The sequence below is a fragment of the Protopterus annectens genome, chromosome 16.part0, assembly GCF_019279795.1.
Source record: "Protopterus annectens isolate FY-2018-M chromosome 16.part0, PAN1.0, whole genome shotgun sequence".
Lineage (NCBI taxonomy): Eukaryota > Metazoa > Chordata > Ceratodontiformes > Protopteridae > Protopterus > Protopterus annectens.
Genome location: NC_056750.1, coordinates 165,669,862 through 165,694,233, shown reverse-complemented (window position 1 = coordinate 165,694,233; position 24,372 = coordinate 165,669,862). Strand labels below are relative to the sequence as shown.

General features: G+C 41.9%; 1 protein-coding gene across 1 annotated transcript in view; it reads right to left on the bottom strand.

The window, feature by feature from the left end:
• The window catches only part of CCHR16.PART0H14orf93 (chromosome chr16.part0 C14orf93 homolog), a 670,150-nt gene that overhangs the window by 94,207 nt on the left and 551,571 nt on the right, over positions 1–24,372 (bottom strand). The window contains exon 6 of the mRNA XM_044058553.1: positions 20,163–20,275. Within this exon, the coding sequence (XP_043914488.1) occupies positions 20,163–20,275 (113 nt within the window). The remainder of the gene's footprint in view (positions 1–20,162; positions 20,276–24,372) is intronic.

The following is a 24,372-nucleotide window of genomic DNA, read 5'->3' as shown; positions in this document are numbered from 1 at the left end:
GATAATGATATGTGATTTACCCATTACTTGAGCTGTTGTAAAAGCTGTGGTGCTGAAATCAGAATGAAGGACTAAATACTGAAAGAAAAGGCAACAGTGAAGCATCTAGTGAGGAAAAGAGCAGTAAGTTGGGCAGTAACAACTGTTTTTGAACTAAAACTCAGGAACTAATGATCTGTACCATGACAAAAGGTGAACAACAGGGAAACCAAGATGTCATGTGTTGGGAAATGACAGCAAAAATTAAAAAAAAAAACAAAAAAAAAAATCAGAAGACATTTTCCCTTGATACTGAGGTTATTCAACTGACTCCATCTCTAAAGGAACTGGTTCACTGTTTTGGAAAAAATTAACATGAAACCTGACTGCTTACACAGTTCCTTTAAATATCCAAGTTGTTATTACACCTACTTGACCACAACAGCTCAAATCTTCATTTACATACCCCTACTTTACCTCAAAATACATATGAGAGAGATTGTTTTGCTAGTATGTGTCTACTATTTAGCCGCTCTGGTCTTGTAACCTGGAGAAAGGCCCCATGGATACTACTAATATTCATGCAGACAGGTCTATTCCAAATTCACCTCAACATTTCTCATCTTCACCCCCTCTTTCCCTCATGCCTTTCTTTCCAAAGTCACTCTAGACAACAGGTCATGATAATATCCCCTGGATGTCTGCTGAAAAGCACTATGTCTCACCTAGCAACCCCCTACCCATCAACTCATAAACTTGAGTCTCTCCTCTGGTTATATCTCTGACGTGTGGACGATGACTGTTGTGATGTCCTTGCATAAAGGTAATTTATCTACTGATACTGGAAATTACAGGACTATTACTCTCACTAGTATTATTTTCAAGGCCATAAAAATGTATTACAGCTAAACTAACAAACAACAATATGCATACACCTATATCCCTTGACATGTATCAATTTGGCTTTGCAAATTATGAATCATGCCATTCTTCAAAAACGTTGCTGAGGGCAAAGATAAGGGACATACAGTCTGCTGCATATCAGGACCTCGCCATTGTTAACAGCTAACTGTTCCACGTCAACATTAAATAATATGTATTTCACTGGTTAGCTAAACAGTTATCTGATAAAATCCATACCACTAATGCCATGACGGACTTACTCCAGACAGAAAATATCTGCAGTAGTATCCTACAGGTCGCTGTCCTGGGCCGCTGCTTTTTGGCAAATACTTCTTTGACAAGAAAGCTAATTAAAGGGATGGAACTGATTGCAAACTGGGAATGGTAATCAGATCCTATTCTGATACCCAAAGTCTACAGCACAAGCTGGATTAAGCAAATATTTGGTTTGCTAATCACAGGTTTATCCTCAGTGCTAAGAAATACTGCATAATTTCCTTTGGTTAATCCAGCATCTCTACCACATACCATACAGATAACATTCCACTTAAATCTGATCCAGTCATCAGGGACTAAGGCATCTATGTTAATCATGCACCCTCTTTTGACCCCCCCCCCCCCCATGTTTCTGTCATGGTTAAAAAAATACTTCTACCTTGCATAACTCATCCTTTGTGGTATTTCCACTAGGTCCTCAAAAGCCTCACTTTACTTCTTCTTTATTAAACCCATAGAATTGAATATAATCCCCACTTCAGCATACACCTCACTAAGCACCTGAATCAGCTCAACAGTCCTCAACATTTCCTCCCCAAAATGACTGCAGGTCTCAGTAGCTTAAGTTACTCTGACAGACTAAACATTTTTTCCTTTTAATCGATATACAGGTTGCTGAAAGGTGAGATTTTCTTGGCCTTCCATGCTATTGATGACCCTACACTCGCTGAACTCCTTCACCTAAAGACAGTCACCACTAAAGTAAACACTTGCTCTAGAGACCTGAAGTTATACTGCCACATTGACAATAGCAGTTGGCACAACAGATACCTAACCTAATATATATCCCATTTCTGAAATAGTCTCCTCTGCATATTCAGCATTGCTTCTCTGGCAGCTTTTAAAATCAAGGTTGTATGTGTGGATCAGTGATTGCAAATTCCTGAGCTATCTGCAGAAAATGTACTTAACAGGGGGCATTATTACTCTTCCACCGGGTATTGTGTCTGACCTACTTGACTGTCTCCTTGGCTATAAGTTTAATTAGAACCTATGAACCTACCACAGTGAGACAGGTTTTATACTTGCTATCTGTGGTTGCTCTTTCTCCAACATTGCAGTGACAATGGAGTGAGACTTATAAAGTCTGGAGGTTGTGGCAGTTACCCCTATGAAAAAGATTTTCAGGAGGCCTGACTTCCCATAAATATTTTTTTTTAAATGCTGCATTTGCCTGTATTATTTACAAACTTGAGTACCTGTGATACAGACTTCAAAGTATGTACATTTCAAGCTAGGTTTGCCATGCATTTTGCAGTTGTTTCATGCACTAGGATCTCGAGAAGATGGCACAAAACCAACCTGACTGCTGTAATGATATCACAGTCATTAAAAATGGTGTTTTACAGCACTTAATGTGTTCAAACGTGACACTATCTTCAAAATATTTAAGAAAACACTGGTATGACTAATGCTGACTTAGTGGCACAGATACTGAATGTCTCTCCATGAGACTAGTGACCCAGGTTCAGTTAGTATCCTGTGAAGCAAGAGGGTTAGCAGCAGAACAGGTAAGAGTGGCCACTGACAAGCTCACTTGTCTTAGAAACAGGTACTGGACAGTACCACTACTGTGTCACCTCCAGAGTTTACAGAGGGATGAGATGATGGTTTGTACCTCGTGCATGTTAACATGCACACAGGTGTACTGTTGCCATTCAGTATTCAGTCTAAGAGGGTAAGAGTCTCAGCAGAAACAAATAAATATTGTCACAGTATGACAGACCACTACTGTCAGCTCACAATACCAATGCAACAAATAACTAAAATCCCAAGAGCCAACAGACTTGCTTCCCTGAAGAAAGTGTCTGCCTGTGACTGGACCGTGTGGGCTAACCTCACATTAAAGTGATGGAACTGAGAAATTTCTTGAATAATGTGGAAAGCAGGCAAGCTAAAAAAAAAAAAATACATCCTGAATGGGAGGTGTCATAGCAAAAATGAATTAACACAGATATACAGTAAAAGCAATATAAAACAGCTACATAAAATAGGCAGAAAGGCTATAGATTTATTGACAGAAACTTTGGTATCCCTTTTATCGTGTGAAGGCTAATGCATATTATTGGATATGGATGGATGGATGCCTTGATAGCAGGTTCTGAATATGTTCAAAATTCAGGACTTAGAAATAGCTGTTACTGCGGTACATGAAATATTTTAAAAACTGCATGCAAGAGCATGAAGCTAACTGGCAGCATAAATTAGGAGCATAAACACACAAGAAACTCTATACATTGTCTTTCTATGAAAACTGCTAATTATATTGCCACAAAGGCAGAAAGGGTAGCTACTGTGTACAACACTGGTAAGCCAGCTTTGATTAGTGGCTAGCTGGAAGGAAACTGATTCTCATCCCCTGGTGGTAGAGCGTCAGAGGCATGTTTCTGTCTGTCATTCTTCTGGAGGAAGTAAGGAGCATTACAGCAGCCACCCACAGCAGTCTATGGGGTGGGAAGGGGGTGGTGGGCCAAGAGATTTCCACAGTGGGGATTTATGGACGCATACTTTTACAAGGCATCCATTTGTCTGTGGAGAGGAACATGTGCTGGATATTAAATAAAAACTCTAGTCCTTTAATGTGATAGCAACAGAGATCCCACCATTCCACCCTCATCCCTTTGGATAATGGATACCCATGCAGCATGGAATGGAAAAAAAATTCTGACTGCCTGAAGACAGCAAAGGACGGATAGAAATGAGAACAAATGCATAAAACTGCCATTTAGACTGCACAGACATCATCATCAGCAGCCCCCTTTTTTCCCATTTTTTACATGAGTTTGGGGAATCGTGCAAACTGTTGCCATTTCTCTTGATTCAATGCCAGACTCTTGCCTTCTTCGACACTCATGCTTGACTGTCACAGATCTTTTCTCACACAGTCCATCCACCTCTTTGCTGGATGTCTTTGTTTCCTCTTACCTTCTTCTCATCTGTCCCAAATCTTCTTTACCAGATTGTCTTCTGTTTTTCTGCACGTGTCCAAACCACAGTAATCTGTTCTCTTTCATCTTTCCCGCAATTGGATCAACTCTGGCTTCTGCTCTTATGTCCTCATTTCTTTGTCTGTCCCACAGTGTGCATCCTACCACCCTTATTGGGCACTTCATTTCCATCACCTCTAGCATCCTCATCTGCTCTGCCTTTACTGCCCAGGTTTCTGTACCATGCAGTAGTGCTGGTCGCACCACTGTCTTGTACACCTTACTTTTCAACTTCTTTGGCACTCTTCTGTCATTCACTACACTTGAGACTCTATGCCAGTTGGCTGCAGCCCCTCTGATTCTAGCTTTGACCTCCTCATTTTGACTGCACTTCTCCTCAACCACCCCTCCCAGATACGTGAAGCTATTACCTGTTCCACTATTTTCCCTTCTATCTCAATTCTCAGCGTCTTCTGATTTCCCTTCTTTGCTGCCATTACCACTGTCTTATCTGTGCTTAGTTTCATCTCATGTGCCTTCAGTTTTGTATTCCATTCCCCTATCCTTTGCTGACGTTCTTACTCAGAGTCTGCCTGTAATGCCACATCATCTGCATACAGCAACTTTGTTGATCTATTCCCACCGACCTGTTTGCTAATTTAGTCCATCACCAGTATGAACAGCAGTGGGCTCAGAGTTGATCCCTGGTGCACAGTCACTCCCACTGGAAACCCCCTCTATAAGACCAAACACTGTTCAGAACTGAGTCATTGAGTCCTTGTACATAGCCTGCACTCATTCTACCAATGTGTCTGGGACTTTGAACCTCCATAGGACTGCCCAAATCAGCTTTCTTGGGACCCTGCCATCTACTTTCTCCAAGTCTAGGAATGCCCAATTGGACTCTTTCCTCATCTCTAGCTTCTACTCAACTATCTGTCTCACTGCAAACACCGGGTCAGTTGTGCTGCATCCTGATCTAAATCCAAACTGCTCATCTCCCATCTTACATTCTATTACGCTGCATATCCATTTATCAGTTACCCTCTCTAGAACTTTCATGCAGTGTGACAGGAGTTTGAAGAGCCTGTACTGCCCACAGTTCTGGATGTCCCCTTTGTTCTTGTATACTGGCATGAGTATGCTTATTTTCCAGTCATCTGGCATAAGCCTTTCTCTCCACAATGTTATGAGTAGCCCTAGCAGCCATTTCTCCCCTATCTCGCTCAGCATCTTTATCACATCTGCTGTGACCTCATCTAAGCCTGCTGCTTTCCCTGGCTTCATTTTCCTTAGTGCTATTCTTACTTCCTCTAGGGTGCCTCTTCTTCTCTCATCATAGGCTATGTCTGGGGCAGAGCAGCTTCTTTGGGATTTTCTTCATTCCGAACTCCTTCCATCTGCCTTTGATGTGTGCAGGTTGTTCCTGGCATCTCTTATGAAGGGTGCCTGACTATTTTCTTTATCATTCAGTCTTTGCCTTGCAACCTGATATGGTTTCTTTATGCCACCTACTGAGTCACTTTCCAGAAGCTGGTAGAGTGCCTCTGATGCCCTGTTCTTTGCTATTGCAACTCCCTTCTTAGCTTCTTTGTTAGTCATCCAGTATTCCTTCCTAACCTGGTCTGTCTTTTCTACCTCCCACTTCTTCCTGCACTCCTTCTTTCTGTTGATGACTTCCTGGACTTTTGCATTCCACCACCAGCTTTCCTTATGTACATTATTTCCATACCTGGCTCAGCCACATATCAGTTCTGTAGTCCTTACACACACTGTTTTGTGGTGCTGCCATTCTTCTTCAACTCCACCTATTTCCTTGTCTTCTTGGTGTGCTAGAGCCCTGAGTAAGTCCTTGAACTGTTGTACTTTCTCTCCAGTTAACTTCCAGGTCTTCAGCCTGGTCTCTGTTGACCTTAGAGCCTGTTACTACAACTGCTTGCAGCTGATTGTGGTAACCAGGGCTTTATATTGTGGGCTGACTGCTTCACTGCAGACTATACAGACATTTAAATGCAACCAGATGCTAAATAACCAATGTGCATATATATTTTGCCAAAATGTTAACTTGAAACAAAGTCTTGATTTAGACCTAGTATATTTGTTTTAAAATTATGTTTTATTAATCTGCACTGGCAGTGTAGAGGGATAAAGCTCAGACTATGGCCCAGGCAACCAGAATTCAAGTAGCAGACTGGATGCTTGATGGCACAGGGAGGGAGGATGGGTGTGTCCATCCTAGGGGAGCATGTGTGTAAGTTGGTTTCCCTGAAGGAGAAAACGGAAACAACCATGTAGTACCTCCTGTGGGTGGGCAGGGCAGTCCTGCTGACATCATGTTGTAGAACGGAGGGGCACAGCAGCACTGATACCTACTGCACATGCCACACATGGGCTTTTTCTGGGTGGATGCAAGAGGGATGGGGGTAGAAAACATCTCATACTACTCCTGATGGCTGCCTACATAGTGGCTCCTCTCAACTGACCTGGATCCCGAATGATGTTGGTATGAATGGCTGAGAGGAGGAGGATGATGATCATCACATATTGGGAGCAAACACAAGAAAAAAATCTGTTTTCTTAACCCACATGCTAGTCTCTCTATCACATACCTAGCATGCAGGTCTGTAGATGGTGACAGCTGTTGCCTCACTTTTGGTTACTACTGCATCTGACTCTGTAAAGTTTTATGACAAAACCTACAAACAGCAGTGCTCAGGGGAAGAGCATAAGAATGAATGCAAACTTCAGGTATCAGATATGTACACCCAGTTGTCACTGCACTACTGTTGTTATAAAAAATGTATAAAATGACTTATTTTGGCTTTTCTCAGTTAGGATTCGCCACAGCAGAAGGATGGTCCACAGAAAGACTGGCAGTGGAGTTTTATGGTGTCGAGTTGCCATCCCGGTGGCCAACCATCCACAGAAGGCACACACATGCACGCACTCACACCTAGGGCCAATTTAGAGTGTCCAATCCACCTACAGCATGTCTTTGGGATGTGGGAGGACCAGGAGAAAACCCACGAGACTGCAGGGAGGACATGCAGACTCCGCACTGAAGGCACTCCAGCTGAGAATCGAACCAGGGACCCTCTTGCTATGGGGCAGCAATGCTAACCGCTGCACCACCGCGGCCTCCCTATAAAACAACAAAGGATGTAATCCTAAAACACTGCCAAACTGGAACTTTACTGAAGGTACAAATGGCACAGAGCGTCAGGAGTAGTGTGCGACAGAAGAATGAAAGGTAGGGTGTATAAAACAGCTGTACGACCAGTACTACTGTATGGTACAGAAAACTGGGCAGTGAAGGTAAAGTAGTTGAGGAAGCTAGAGGTGAAAGAGATGAAGTGCCCAATACAAGTGGTAGGATGCGCATTGTGGGACAGATGAAGAAATTAGGACATTAGAGCAAAAGCTCAAGTAGATTTAATTGCAATGAAGGCCAATGAAAACAGATTACAGTTGTTCAGCCACATGTGCAGGAAAGCAGAAGACAATTTGTTTAAGAAGATTTTTGACAGATGGGAAGAAGGCAAGAGGAAACAAGGACATCCAGCAACGAGGTGGATGGATTGTGTGACAGATGACCTGTGACAGTCAGGCATGACTGTTGAAGAAGGTAGGAGCCTGGCACTGAACTGAGAGAGATGGTGACAGTTAACATGACCTTTTGACCACTTGTAGATAATGGGAAAGGGGGTTGATGATGATGATGATAATGATTATTATGATGAATAAAAAGGTAATACATGAGATCAGCAATGGTTTAAAACAAAGAAAGTGGAATTAAAGTAACAAGAAAGTCATTTATCAGAGCATGCTTTTAAAAATGAGGTTTGAGGAAAAAAGTATTTAAGTAATGTGTTGTTAGATGTGATAGTTATATAGCAATGTGAAGGAGTAGCAAAGTAAGAAGACAAGTCTGAAAGGCAAAGCCAAGGAAACAGGTAGAGGTGCAGTACAGAAAGTGGTTGGATCATACACTGGGTCTAACGGAGGCTGAAACAGACAATTATTAAATAAGTCATGTGAGTGGAAGCCTGAGTACAGCTGAATAAGAAGATGTAGGATTATTGTCATAAAGACTGGCTGTAAAGTGTCAATGTATTGTACGTGGCTGTGTAGAGGGGAGATACAAAAGGGATGTGATGTGAAAGAGGATGAAAGAAGAGGGGAAGAGGAAAAGCGAGGTAGTTTGCCTGGAGATGTTGAAGGTGAACAGGAAGGTGTAATAAACGTAAAAAGGAGGGGGGGTGAAGAGAATAGGAAGTGGTAAGGAAAGGGGAGAGAACGTAAATGGTTTAGGGAGAAAGGATGATTGAGACACAGACTGTACAAATGGTTTGTCAGAATAGAATTAGATAAAGTGAGGGCTGGCATAGCTTAGAACACTTTGTGTGGATGGACTGGAATTTCTGTCTAGCAGGGAGTGGAGCAGGAACATAGCCATGTATTCATTAGGTGTTATTTTACTTGAGACATGCAAGACTTCACCCGAAGTATTTGTTTAAGATCAAGGGGGATGAAGTTCCAGATTTTAGAGATGTAGAAGGAATAGAGAGTCCCCAGCAGAGTTGTTTGATTTAGTTATTAGGCGTATTTTTTCTTCTGAGCAAAGAGCCCTGTTTGGTGAACAGTGCCAAGGAATTTGAGTTAAGTTAGGGCATTTTTCAGGTTTGTGAACAAGGATATGGGTGGTAGGTAGTTGAGATAGAGTTAGGGAATGAGGGAGCTCTTTCCAGTGTAGCTGCTTTACTGTTACTCAGTGGTGAGATTTCTATGTCATATTAGCAGCAAATTTGGCTATTTTGTTATATTATTGCTCAAGGAGATTTGTCCGGGTTGTCTGAAGATTAATGAAAATGGGGGCTGCACCACACTTATTAACTGTTCCGATTTTCACAAAATGTCCAGATTTTTGCTTCATATTTTTTCCCGCATAAAATTTGTCATTTCCTGTCAAATCACTGAAGTCAGTCAATAACAACATACATTTGTGTTTCAGACTTCATTTCCTTCAGAAAATGCATGCTAACACAAATCTTGTTAATCTAGCAACTTTCTACATTTATAAGAACAATATTTATTGAAACTTTGTCCCTCTTTTTGGGCCCTTGTTCCTCCCCTCATTATCGTCCAGATTTCATGTGCTAAGAGGCTGAGAGGCATGGGGCTGTATACAGGACAGCTGGACGGAGGAATATTGAAGCAATGTATTTTCTAGCATTATCTGTTAGGTAAGGGTTTATTCTGTACAGGGTCCCAACTTTTCAATGAGTTTTTTTTATTACATCTTTTACATGGAAGTTAAATTTGAAGTTGTCATTAACTATTACACACAGCAGTTTTAGTGTGGATTACTAATTCAATTTTATCATGTTTGTGCAGGTTAGAGTAAAGATGAATTTCTGGTTAGAGTTGTTTTGGTTGATCAGGATGAGCCTGGATTTTTTAGTGTATGGAATAAAGTGGGAATTAGATAGCCATGTTTCAGTAGAGGTAAGGGAATCCCAGGCTAGTTGTTGAAGCAGCTCTCACGGTGTAGTCAACTTCGTACTGGATGATCTGTGCGTATTTGCTTCCAGAGTGGAGGCCATTCATAAGTATGTTGAATACGAGAGGGCTACAATACTGCCCTAGGGGACTTCCACTACAAGGAAAGGAAAGGTGTTATCTTACCATTTAAAAGTCTGTTATTTGCAGGACAGGTAGCTATCAAACCAAGTGAGTGTGGATGTATCTAAACCCAAGATGGACAATTTTTGAGGAGCTTTTTGTGTGAAATGGTGTCAAAGCTTTTAACAGATCAAGGAAAATGAGAAAGACTTGGTTTCCCCTCATTTCTGTTTTGGTGTACATTGACTATGAAGTTAAGGAGGGACGTACTAGCGCTGTGGTTATGGTGGAAGCCATGCTGTGTGCTGGAAATAGATTATTGTCTTGAAATGAAGGAGTGTAGTTGTGTTTGGATACATTTCTCAAGGATGTTTGAGCGTGGAGGCAGAATGGCTGTTGGTCTATAGTTGGTAAGATCTATGGAACTGCTGCTCTTGTGTAAGGGTATGATGTAAGACTTTTTTTATAGTTTCTGAAAGTAGCTTTATCTAATATTATAATACAGACCGGGAAGGCCAGAGGGATCTTCTGCCATTTAAATGTATTCCCCTCTTAGGTTATATGGGACAGCAGTGGTAGGTTTCATTTTACAAGAAACTTTTGATAGTGGAGGAAGAGATGGGTTCCAGGGGAAAAGTTTTATGGCCGAGTGTTGGTTTATAGGAAGGCTGTGGGATAATGGAGCTTGAAATATTTAACAGAGAATTTAGACTTAATGAAGTGTGTATTGAATTGGAAAGCAAAGTTATTTAACTGAGGGACAGCAGAGGGGGTAGGCTGGGTGACTTTGCCAGGATTTAGCAGCTGGTTGACTGAAGACCTGAAATGTTTTTGGTTGTTTTGATTTAAAGTTTGAAGACTGGTGTGATATGATTTCCTATAAAATGTAATCCTTTGCTTGGTACTGTTTCTGAGGTATTTATATTTTTGCAGTTAGACTCTTTATTATTTTTTTCTCCAGGTTTCCCATGCTTTGTCTCTGCTTTATAAGTTATTTGGTTTGCCTGGGGAGCCAAGCTGCAAGACTTGCTTTTATTCTTTTGCTTTTTAAAGGACTATGTACATTTACAATACTGAGGAACGTGGTGTTGAATAGGTAGACAGCATTGTCTAGTAGAAGGGTCAGTAGCTGGTTCCAGATTATTAATTTTAACATGGAAATGAAGGCATTTTTTTTTTTGGAAGGATGACATATTGCAAGTGTGGCTACAGCAGTGGACATTGTGGTGGCCCTTATAGTGATAGTAGTAGTACGGTTGATTAGGGTGTCATGGAAAGCACCAGAGGAGATCATTTTGTTTTGGGAATTAGCGAGGATTCAATCTAATCTAAGATGAATTTCCTATCAGATTACTTATTGTACCTTGCTGGGGATATAATAAATTGGGTTAGCCCATATAGGTTTATTATATCATTATTATCAATAGAAATGTCATTGTTTTGGTCATCCAGTCAATATTTAGATCACCCATTATGACAGTTTTCTGCGAAATATTTGAGGAAGCCCAGGAAAATAATTGTTCTGCTGTATTTGCACTGTTGCATGGAGCAATGTAAATTCCTGCTATGTACAGAGACTTGTGTTAGTTTTAGAAGAAGCATGACGATTTCAGCATTATTTACCTGTAGGGGTTTTACGGGATGACAATTTTATTTACATTAAGAGAACTGACGTAAAGTAAAGTAACATTACCTGCTCTTTTTTGTTTGTTTGTGTCTAACAAGTCCTAGAATATTGCATTCCAGAGGAAGAATTTCCTTGTCTTTTTTCATCTTGCTTTACCCAAATTTCAGTAGCTAAAATGCTATCTGGTGAGTGGTGTGCTATCCAGGCATGAAACGCTGTTGATTTACTTGTAACATTTCTTAAATGTATATTAAAAGATGTCGGCTGGATGAATTAGTGGGCTGACAAGAGCAAGATTGTGAGCTAGAAATCCTGGGGGTTGGTGTGTTGTGAGGAGACCCAGCTTTCAGGTGGACATCCTCACAAAGTCTCATAGTCAGGACTAAATGTAGGATGGAGGAGGGGGCCATTTAAAACTGGATCCTAGTTATAGGAGTCTGGGATTTGGTGCTGGGTGGCTGCTCTTGAACAGAAGAATGAAAGTTGAGGGGAATAAGTCTGAAAAGTTGGAGTGGGTGGTGTCTTGAGCCTTTGAAAAGGTGCCTGGAGGTGGTATTGGGTTTTTGTGGTGACATACATGACAGCAGGTTAGGTCTGTTACTAGCACTAGAGCAGGACTTGTGATTAAATGGGGAAGGAACACAACTAGGTGAGGTGATATGAAGAAAAGGAGAACATATTGCTTTACAAAAGTAGGATATGAGTGAAGTGACAGAGATGAGGAGGAAAAGTAGTGTTGGTCTGGAGCTTTACGGGGAAGATTAGCTACATATAGTATGTAAATGCTTATGGGAGTGAGTGGTTATCTGGAGCAGCAGTGGTAAGTTTCAGTTTTAGAATTTGATACCTACATTCTCTGAAAGGAAAGAAAAATAGAAAACACTACAGTACTGAGTATTATTTGGAGGTGATAAAGTTAAAGCATAGGAAATTAGCTTATTCCTAGAGGTGGAAGAAGGAACATAGTGAGTCAAAGTAATTAAAGCTAGGCTATTCTAAGAGGAGAACGAAGGTAATAAAGTGTATGAAAGTAAGGATAACATATGTATAACAGGAGGTGCATTGATGGAGAAACAAAGTGCTAAACTTGTCAGGGCTCTAACAGAAAAATTTCAGGCCATAACATTATACTGTGAAGCAAGTTATAAAACCATCAGCTAGTAAACATTCATCAAATTGATCAGTATGTCAAAATAAAGTTGTATACTATGTATATATCACACACACACACACACACACACACACACACACACATATATATAAATATATATATATATATATATATATATATATATATGGGTCACCTACACATAACTGAAATACCACCTACCCAATTTTCACATGATGGAGCCAAGAACACCAAAAGGACAAAACACCGACTGCTCGGAACACCGACTGGGAACTTGGGTAATGGCATTTAGGTTATGTGTAGGGAACCTTTATATATATATATATATATATATATATATATATATATATATATACACACACACACACACACACACACACACACACACACACACACACACACACACACACACACAGATATATGGATATATATGTATCAAAGCATAAGCACATGAAACTACATATGTGAATCACATACTTATCCAACTACAGTAAAAAACAGCACAAACACAACACCCTATATCAAGGTCTTTTCCTTCTTCTACACATTCATAAACAAACTAAAGTGTACTACCACATGACACGGATTCACTAGACAGTCTCGACGTACTGAAATGTTGAATTTCAGTACGTCGAGACTGAATAGTAGAAAGTGCAGTTATGCGAAACTGTACTATGTCGAATGTGGAAATGTCGAATCCACTATCGTGGTGTCGCGTTTGTGATGTGTGGTGCAGTTTGTGGATTTACCTGGGGTTTCAGGTAAGTGGCGTTTGTGTAAGGGTATTGGGTAGGGATTTTAGTGTGTGTGTAGTGATGTTTTTTGTGTGTTTGGTGTGAACTCGGAGTTAGAATATATAAGTGGGGAGTGCAGGGGGGCTTGCCCCACTGCTTATAGGTAGGGTAGGTGTGTTTGTGTGTTATGTTGTGTTTGTGTGTGTTGTTATGTTTGTTTTAGTGTAGTTAGGTAGGTATATGTGTGTGTGCTTACGTGCTGGTTTGTGTGTGCGTGTGTGTGTGAATGGTCATGATTGTGCTATTCGCGGTTTTTGGGTATGTGGGTTTTCCACTATTCAGTCTCGAAATACTGAAATTCGACATTTCAGTATTTCGAGATTGTCTAGTGAGTCCCATGACACATACCTGCCCTGTGGAAGAAGGTGGTGACTAAACGTCTGTAGAGACCTATCTGAGGAGGAAGATAGGATTACATTCTAATAAAGTGCCCAGACTCAGATAGTGGGTGGGAGTTTGAATTTGCTATTCAACATGGGCTTCAAGCCTAGGTTGCTTTGTAACCCAACCTTACAGGCAGTTTATTGCAGACAGCAGTCAGTTAATAGCTGGTGCTTAGCCATTGGCACAGAAACACAAAGTAAAAAGTACAGTTGTGTACCTACCATAAATGTAGATGTTCGAGTGTATTCACTGTTGCAGTCATTACACTTGGGTTATCCTGCTGGCAGGCGGCCCGCAGTCGGCCCGAGTTCCAAAGTCTTGGTCTGGCGTCAGTTGCTGTCACCTCTTCCCTGACGTCAGTGTGCCAGGGGTATAAAAGTTGCAACCAACGCCATTTTCTTCAGTTTTTCTTGCCCCAGATGTCAGGTGCCTCCAGATAGGAAGGCTGGAAAGATAAAATTATGCCAAAAAACATGCATATATTACTATAAACATTTCCTTCATCTACAAACAAATACACCACATAGGTTGTATAGAGTTGAGAAGTACAGAAAAGTTCCAGCAATGAAAAGGGGGATGGTGGGTGGGTAACCTGGAATGCAACAGTGAATACACTCGAACATCTACATTTATGGTAGGTACACAACTGTACTGTGTTCATCATGTTTCACTGTTGCAGTCATTACACTTGGGTAGAATCCCAAAGCTGACGTTGGGCGGCTGGGTCTAAATTGGATATGGAGAGGCTTCCAGGCCCTGCAGAACTGCAGTGGCAAAGCCTGCTCTGGATTTAGAGTAGAGAGGTAAGTGGTAGTGCTTGGTGAAAGTGTGCACTGAACTCCAGGTTGCAGCTTCTAAAATATCTTTGGTTGGTACTCCTCTGAGAAAAGCTGCTGAAGTGGCTGCTGCTCTGGTAGAATGAGGCCTAATGCCCTTAGGCACTGATTTGCCATGTTGTGCATAACAGAAGCGGATGCAGTGTCCTATCCATTTTCAAACTGTCTGCTTTGTAATAGGCTTTCCTTGTGATCCTGCAGCATAGGCTACAAACAGTTGCTCAGTTTTTCTGAAAGCTTTTGTTTTGTCCAAGTAGAATCGTAGCTGTCTGTGTGTATCCAAAGAGTGCAGAATTCTCTCCCCTTTATTCTGGGGATTTGAGTAGAAAGTAGGTAAATGAATGGTTTGGTTCAAGGTCACATTGGAGACCACTTTTGGCATGAATGTTGGGTTTGTCCTAAGAGAGACCCTGTCCTGATGAAAAATGATGAAAGGTTCCACAGCCATTAATGCCTGTAACTCTGAGACTCTTCTTGCTGAAGTTATTGCTAGGATAAGAGCAGTTTTCCATGATAAGAATTTTAGATCAGCTGTGCTGGCTGGTTCAGAAGGAGGCAGTGTGAGTTTTTCTAAAACAAAATTGAGATCTCAAGTTGGTACTGGTGCTCTCCTTGGGGGTCTTATATTTTTTGCCCCTCTGAGGTACTGTCATAGTAGAGGATGTGAAAAAATATGAGGTTCCGTATTGTAATGAGCTGAAATGGCAGAGGCATGGATTTTAATTGATGAGAAAGATAGGTCTTTGTCCAGCATCTCAGTTAGGTATTGTAAAATCTGAGGTATATTAGGTACAAGTGGTTCGAGCCCTTGTGCCTGGTTCCAAGCACAGAATCTCTTCCATTTTTCTGCATAAGATTTCCTAGTGCTGGGCCTCCTGGCTTCTAAAATGACATCCATAACAGCTTTAGAGAGAGGTGCAGTCTGAGTGGCTACATTATCTGCCATGCTGCCAGATTTAAGGTTCTGAGTTGACTGTGCAGAATCTGATTGTTTTGTTGTGTCAGAAGATGAGTAATTTGAGGTAGAGGCCAAGCTGGGCCTTGAGACAAGCTCTTTAGGATTGGGTACCAGTGCTGGCGTGGCCAGTCTGGGGCAATCAGGATCATTTTTGGCCTTTCTTGTCTGACTTTTAGGAGTACCTTGGTAAGGAGAGGCATCGGAGGGAAGGCATAGACTGTCAGGCCTTTCCAGCTGAATGATAGAGCATCCACTTTCCATGCTTGAGAGTGATAAGTTCTTGTGCAGAATTTCTGTATTTGATAGTTGTGAGGGGAGGCAAAAAGATCTATGTCTGGGCATCCCCATTTCCTCGTTATCATGCTGAACACTTGTGGATTTAGTTTCCATTCGTGAGGATCCATGAGATTTCTGCTTAGTTCGTCTGCCAGTGTATTTTTTGTTCCTGGCAGGAATTGTGCCTGCAGATGTACTTGATAGGTCAATGCTGTGTTCAACAAAGTCATGGCTTGCCTGCATAGGGGGTAGGAATGTGTGCCCCCTTGCTTGTTTATGTACCACATAACTTTGGTATTGTCCGTCTTTATTAACAGTTGTCCTGGATGTAGTAAGTCCTTGAAAGCTGTCAGGGCATTCTGTACAGCTAGCATCTCTTTTAGATTGATGTGAAGATGCACTTGTTCCTTGGGCCATGAGCCCTGAATACATTTTCCTGCCATATGTGCCCCCCAGGCATAATCCGATGCATCCATTGTTATTGTCTGCCTGGCTGTGGGTAAAGTGAAAGGCTGTCCCTTATTGTGGTAACAGGCCAGGGCCCACCATTGAAATTCCTGTTGTAGGCAAGGAATTAAAGTTATGATTGTCTCCAGGCTGTGACAATGCTGAGTCCAAATATTTTTTAGATACCATTGTAGTTTCCTCATATGCAATTTTGCATATGGAATTAGTAGAATGCAGGATGCCATGAAGCCCAGGGCCTGCAGAATTTTTCTTGCAGGGAGCTGGGTTTTTGTTGCCATCATTTGAAAGTAATGAGTCAGTTGCCTTTGTTTGTCTGGCGTGAGATAAGCCATCTGGGCAGTTGTATTTAAGCTTGCACCCAGGAATATTATCTCTTGAGAGGGCACTAGTTTTGATTTATTTTTGTTTACTGTGTACCATAGGCAAATTAGCAATCTTTTTACAAACGCCAGATGCTTCAGAAGAATGTCCTTGTTCTCTGCTTGAATAAGGCAGTCGTCCAAGTAGGGATATATTTGAATTCCTTTTTGTCTGCAAAATGCAATTACTGGTGCCAGGCATTTTGTGAAGACCCTGGGTGCAGTAGATAAGCCAAAGGGCAGTGCAGAGAATTGGTAATGCAGTGAGCCTGCTATGAATCTGAGGTATCTTCTGCAAGATTGTCTGATTGGGACATGCAGGTATGCCTCCTTGAGGTCCAAAGTAACTAGCCAAGCTTTCTTGCTCAACATGGGCAGAAGTTGATGTAGTGTTAACATTTTGAATTTTGGAACATCCAGGAAAGTATTTGGGATTGACAGGTCCAGTACTGGTCTCCAGGCTTTGTCCTTTCTGGGTACTAAGAAAAGTCTTGAGTAAAATCCTTGTCCCTGTTCTTGCCGTGGAACTTTATGAATAGCTCCCATGTCCATAAGAGCAGCAATCTGTTTTTGTGCCTCTGCCCATTGGTTTTGTGGCAGGTCTGGCATACCTTTTGGTTTTGGAAGCATGTGGAAGTGGAACCTGTAACCCTGAGAAACAATATTCATCACCCATTGGTCCTGGGTGATCATGTGCCAGTTTTTTGAGAAAAGTGCTAGCTTCCCTTCTAGGGGTGCTGTCAAAAGGTAAGTGCTTGGCATTTGCAGGGGGAAGTCAGTGGGACTGTTTCTATAAGGTTGTGATTTGTCTTCCCCTCTTTTGGGGGCTGAAGCACCCCATTGTTTAGGCCGGTAGGATCCTTGGGGCTGAGAACTGTCTCTTGGGCGTCTGTATCTGCCTCTTTGTAGCCTGTCTGACACTGGAAAGGACCAATTTTTTGAAGGCCAGTTTCTGCTAAATCTAGGCGGTTGAACCTGTAAGAAATATTTCACTGTCCGCATTGACTTTGCTTTATCCTCCATTTTCTTTAACACCTCTTCTGCCTTAACTCCAAGCAAAGTATCATTCTGTAATGGAGCATCCAATAATTTTACTTTAACACGGTCAGGTAAACTTTGTTCTTTCAACCATGCATGCCTTCGAATAACAGAGCCTGTAACTGCAGCTCTACAAGAAGCCTCTAAGGAATCAAAACCACATTGCAGAGTATGCTTTCACACTTGTTCAACTGCATGCAATAAATCCTGCATTTCCTTACTGTCTTCTGTATTTGAAACAATTTTCTGTTTTAACAATGACATGAGGTACTGTTGGTATTTAAGCATGTGAAACTGACTGTTTAAAGCACTTACAGCTAAAATAGCAGAAGTGTAAACTTTTTTCCCCCATCTGTCCAGAGCTCTGGAATCCCTATCCGAGGGGACAGGATTTTTAGCAGTGGAAGCCTTAACCCCTTTTGGACCCTGAGAAATTGTTTCTGGGTCTGCAGCAGGGTTTTTGTAAAGACATTTATGAAAGTCAGGGACTCTGTAGTACCTGTCTGGCTTGACTGGTGTAGGGGGTAAAGAATCAGGAGACAGACTGGATTCAGAAAAAACATCATCAACAATATCAAGCACAGGGGGGATAGCCAGGGGCCTGTGCTGAGGCAATAAAATGAAGTCTCTGAGCCTTTTCTTGGATTCTGAATAATCCTGGCTCTCCCAATGGAAATGCTCCCTCATGGTGTGCAGGGTTTCCCCAAAAGAATAATCCTCAGGCGGAGAGGCTGAAGGTATGGACTCTTCTGCATCAGAGTCCTCATAGGGAGGGAGAGAATATCCCTGATCAGAAAAGGAGTCAGAGGAAATAGAAACCTGGTCAAAGGAGTCATAATCAGTGTCTTGCCTAGGCCTTTTGTCAGGAGGGGGATGGGAACCCCTGATTAAAGTAATTAGGTCTTCGGCCATTTTAAGCATCTGTTTCTTTGGCATGGATGACTGTTCTGGAGAATGCTGTACTTGTTTCCTTGTCTTTAATGGTGTTTTTGACTTTGCCTTTGCTGCTGTAGTGGGCTTGATTGTAAGCTGTGAAGGTCTGAAAACACCCTCAGAAGCCGATGCCTGCTCAGCGGCTCCGGACCCATCTGAGGGTATAGTTTCTGTAGGCCCAATACCTTGAGTTTCCACAGGCCTCGGTGGCTCCACGTGGCTGTCGGTTACGGCCTGTGGCTCTGAGGTAGCGGGTGTCAGGGGCTGCGAAAGCGCCTCACTGAGAACCAGAGAACCGGCGACTGGCCTAGAAGAGGCTTCGTCGTCGGTTTTGGATCTCGGATGCCTGTCCTTTTCTTTGTCTTTGCATTTTTTATAAATTCCGGTCGTCGGTTGTTCCAACGGCATTATGTAATTAAACCTTCGTCCAAAATAGTGTAGAGCAAAATCAAACCGACGTTTAATAGTGCGTTTATTGAATCTAGCACAAAACCGACAACTAGTGACGTCGTGGTCAGGGCCTAGGCAAGGAATACAGTAAGAGTGAAAGTCCTTATGAGGTATTTGCTTCTCACAAAAAATACAATTATTAACTTTTACTGACATCGGTCTGAAGCAAGAAAAAGTTTCCCCAATGGGGTACTTAGCTTTACTGAAGACTTCAGTTCTGAAACTCAATTTTGAAAATCTCAGGAGTCGGCCGACCGGCACTTGCGAACTGCTTTTGCTTCGGGCACCGCGCGGCAAGAAAGACTGAAGAAAATGGCGTTGGTTGCAACTTTTATACCCCTGGCGCACTGACGTCAGGGAAGAGGCGACAGCAACCAACGCCGGACCAGGACTTTGGAACTCGGGCCGACTGCAGGTTGCCTGCCAGCAGGATAACCCAAGTGTAATGACTGCAACAGTGAAACATGATGAACATCAGGTTTTGTTTCAGTTATTGAATGAAAAAGACCAAGGAGCAAGGGGTAGAAATTAACAGGTTTAGACAGTATAATCTGATGGCCAAGTGAATGAACAGGGACCAATTAAGTTAGCCATCCTTAAAGTGTAAGGACTATTCCTTTTGCAGGGGGATGTCACAGCCAGATTTGAGAATTGGACAGGGAATTTCCTAATTAGTTTAAGTTAATATAAACTCTTCATGTTAAATTTGTTTTGACTGCACAGTAACACTCTCATCATGCTGCTACCCACAGGTACAGCTTTTGCACAGTGCTAGATCACAGTGGTGTGACTTGTGGCAAAGTTCCTGCTATCTTACTAACACAAGACACAATTTGATGCCCACAGGCTCTGGATAGAGAGGAATGATGAGGGTTAGTGGGGGAACTAAGTCCCCCCCCAAAATAGTTTAAAAATGGAGGGATACAACTCTAATGAGTTTACTTTTCAACCAGAAGTCTCAGCACGGAACTGCAGATAGCTAGCCTCTCAAACTATGTAAAGGCTGAATAAAGAAAATCCTGAAGTAATCAAAAATGTTTTCATTCATTTAGGAAATCTGCTAGAAAGAAGGGTGAAATACAAAAGGCAAATTTGGTAATGATAGCTGTAGCGAGAACTTTGAAAAAACTAAAAAAAAGTAAAATAAAAAAATATGTATTCATCTACAGAGAAAAGACATACTGTGTAATATAAACATCATACCCTGTATCTTCTACTCCGCAGCTTCTTCTCCTCTCGCTCCTTCAAGCTTCTAAATGGGTTCATTGCATTACGGTACTCTCTCCGTTTTGTAAGGAAGTAGGCAACACAAGCCCCTAGCACATAAATAAGTGGTTATTATAATATTTATTTTCAAGAACTTCCTCCTTTCTTTTTGATCAGCAGCTCTACATATAATAATACAATTATTTTAAAAGTAAGCATGGTCAAAATATTACCTCCTTGATTCACATTCATGCAACAGCACTCCTCCTAGGGACAAATAACTTGCTGACATCTAGATGCCTCCATGACACAGGTGGATAAAGCTGTGACTGTGTCCCAGCTGGCCTGGGATTGACCAGTGATCCAGGTGCTGGAGCAGGTATCTGGAGAAGGAGAGGAAACAGCAACTGGCAAAGGCTCACCCATCCTGGAAGGAATCAGTATGGTTCTAGTACAGACATGCAATCAGGAGGAATGGCCAGCATGTCCCCGGGGTGTATTTCCTATTTCCCATCCCCTCATCATGATTTTTCTTTCTTTAATGAGGAACATTGCTTGACACAGATGGGTAGCTTGTTCCAGAGTATGGGAAGTCTCTGGGACAGGAATCTATCCCTCCAGCATGTCCTGTTTATTGTGGTGACAAGGTTTCGGACCCTAGAGCGTGTAGCTTGGAAGGATTGGAATTTCTTTAAGTGGAACATGTCCAACAGCTCTGGGTTTGACATAGCGTTATATGTTAGGCAGAGATCACCTCGGTGTAGGCGATATGCTGCGGAGTAAAGCTGGAGTTTTTTGAGACAGTCAGTGTAGGGCATCTGTTTGAGGCCAGTAATCCTGTTTGTGAGGTATTTCTGTGGCTTTTCCAGCTGCTGCAGATGTCTTGTGAGGTACATTCCAAAAGGGGTGTTGTACTCTATAATGGGTCTAATGAGTGTTGAGTAGAGGGGAAACTGACCTCTTTTTTCTTGGATGAGAACCCTTTTGTGACGAGATGTGCTACTTAGAAGGATTTCCTGACTACTGTGGCAATGTGATTATCAAAAAGGAGGGACTACTGTCCACCTGGGTCCCAAGGTCTCATCACAAATTTGGCGTTAAGTAGACTGCTGCCTATGTGGCAGTTCATAGGTACAGAGTTTTTACCAAAGGGGATGACAATGCACTTTTTGGCATTGAGCTTGAGGCCATGGCTCTGACACCAGGCTTCTGTCTCAGTAAGGCCCTGCTGTAGGATGTCCACATCATCTGGGGACTTGACTATGGCTCCTAGTTTGCAGTCATCTGCGGACTTTGTTAGTCAAAGGCCTTCTGTGTTAGCCTGTACTTCAGAGAAGTAGATATCAGACAGGGGAGGTCCCAGGACTGAACCCTGTGGTACTCCACTTGTCACTGGTTTGAAGTCAGATTTGGAGTCTGCAACTTTTACAGTGTGGGTTCTGTCAGTGAGCCACTTGGCAACCCATCTTGTGACGTAGGGATTTATACCTAGTTTACTGAGTTTAGCTATAATTCCAGAATGGGGGATGGTGTTGAATGCCTTGGCGAGGTCAAGATAGGCTGTATAAACCACCTTACCCTCGTCTGCGGCTTTGGCAACTGCCTCAAAGAAGTTGATCAGGTTCAGAAGGCATGATCTGCCTTTCACAAACCCGAACTGGGTGGGGTCCAGAGTTTGGAGGTTACCAATGTCTTTGTTTATGAGTTCTATGATGATATGTTCCATGGCCTTACAGACCAGGCTCATCAGGCTAATACGGCGATAGTTCCCGGGACCAGTGGTGGCTCCCCCTTTGTGGAGTGGGATAACTGTTGCCGTGCACCATTCAGTGGGCACAAAGCCTGACATGAGGCTATGATTGAACATGGTGCTTAGGTGGGGAGCCAGTTCGTTCTGAAGTTCATGTGGAACGCAGCCTGGGATGTTGTCCAGTCCGATGGATGCTGTGTTTTTGGCTTTAGAGAGTCCAGCTTTTACCTATGTAGTTGTGATTACAGGGACTCTACATTCTTCCTGTATAGATATGGGCCCTTTAGGGGGTGAGGGGGGGGGTAAAGTTAGCACTGAACCTATCTGCCAGGATGTTGGCAATATCAGTTGGTTCGGTAATTTTCATGCCACTGTGCTGTAACTCAGAGCAGATCTGGGTGTTGCCATTGAGATTCTTAACATAGCTATAGAATGATTTGTGGTTGTCCCTAGAATCAGTGTCAATTTTGTTTTTGTAGCTAGCTTTGTAGGATCTTAAAAGGGATCTCAGCTTCTTACTGAGGCTGACCAGGAAGCTCCTCTACTCATGGGATTTTACTCCCTTTTGCAACAGTTTCTTCCTTCTGTTGTAAAGTTTGTTTATGGCAGGGGACCACCAGATTGGCTTCCTTTTTTGGAGGATAGCATTTTGGTTCTGTTTGGGATAACATGATCCATGCACTTGAGTAAGTGCTTATAGACTGCATTTGTGAAGGATTCAGCAGTCATAACTGTATTGTCCATCTGCATGCAAAATGGTTGGACTGGCGATATTTATACATGATAGACTATGTTATCCAGTAGCATCTCCTTCTACTCCAGTAATGTACTCTCTGTAGAATCATCCTACATTCGAGACTTGTTTTGTGCATTGTTCAGTCCTACCCATTACTGCCTCCCTCTTTGTGACTATCATGACCTGGTATAAGAGCTTTGTTGGATATCCTCTTAAGCCTTCTTAACTTGCTTCAAGTACTATGCCCCAAGAATGTTACTCTTGACTTTCTCCAGGAATGAATTTCAACTAAAAGGACTACAATTATGTTGTATTTTCTTAGCTCCATGTCTGTGCAAGGCTGTGATTATCACCAGCCTCCACTGCTGTGATACTTCAGCAGTTATTGAGGTGAGATTATAAATTTCTATCAGGCATTCACCAGCACTAAATCCTGGATGGTGGCTTTTGTAGATCTTAACTTTTATCGCTTCCAAAACTGTACAGCACATTTTCTGGTTCTTCTCTAGCTAACCTCCCATTTATATCTTCCAAGGCAAGTACTCTCAGTACAGAGCAGAAAAATCATTCAATAACTCAGTGTGATCATAGGTTCATAGGTGATTACTAGGCTAACAGCTCTAAGAGGCCTTCTGAAGATTATATATATTTTCCCATTTGCAAATGAATGGATGCATTACTCAAGGGCAAAACGTTTGGACTGGCGATATTCTCACATTTATACATGATAAGCTATGTTATCCAGTAGCATCTCCTTCTACTCCAGTAATGTACTCTCTGCAGAATCATCCTACATTCTCCAAAGGATCTGAGAAACTTGTTTTGTGCATTGTTCAATCCTACCCATTACTGCCTCCCTCTTTGTGACTATCATGGCCTGCTATAAGAGCTTTGTTGCTTTTTTGGATATCCTCTTAAGCCTTCTTCTTAACTTGCCCCAAGTACTATCCCTCTATAGCATTTCCTCTTCATTAACCTGTTTTATTTATTTTTTTCTTATTCTGGCACAGGATGTCACGCCATCCTTCTTCTCTTCCCAAATAGTAAAAAGTAACTGTTCTCACACGATTACTCACCCTATATTATTTATCACAATGTTTTCTAGTATGCTGATGGTTGTCTTCCTGTAATCCCAGATCTCTTGACAATTACTGATCAAGTTTTGTGTCAACATGGCTTCTGATTAAATGAATTTAATTTAAAGAATATTTCCTTAGCAATGCATGGAGCTTGAAAATTATGTTCCAGTTTCTGGAAAAAGACAAATCATTTAAGTGCTTCTATAGCATAAAAATTGACCTTAACAATGGTTAAGCACCCTTCCTTCACTTGTTAAGTGTGGGTATTGTGCTTGGCAGTTAAACCCAACAGTAGTGGCCAGCAAATGACAACTGCAGAATTAAAAGTAGATTTGTTTCTGCCTGCTGTCTAATGTCTATGCTGGTAATATGTGTCTGGCTTTCTGTAATGTAAGAGAGTGTGCTACACTGTGTTTCAGTCAGTGCTTGCTTTTAAAACTGGCAAAACACTTAGTACTTTCTTTCCTGTAACTACTTGTATATGGAGCAGGTAAAGCCCCATTTACTACAAAGAATTATGATTGGGTCTCAGATTATAACCTTTTACTATGTGTTCTTGACATGGATGCCCATCTTAACCTCTCAAGCTACTCTCTCAAGGTGAATTTCTTGGCATCCATGTCTTGAACACATAATAAGCTG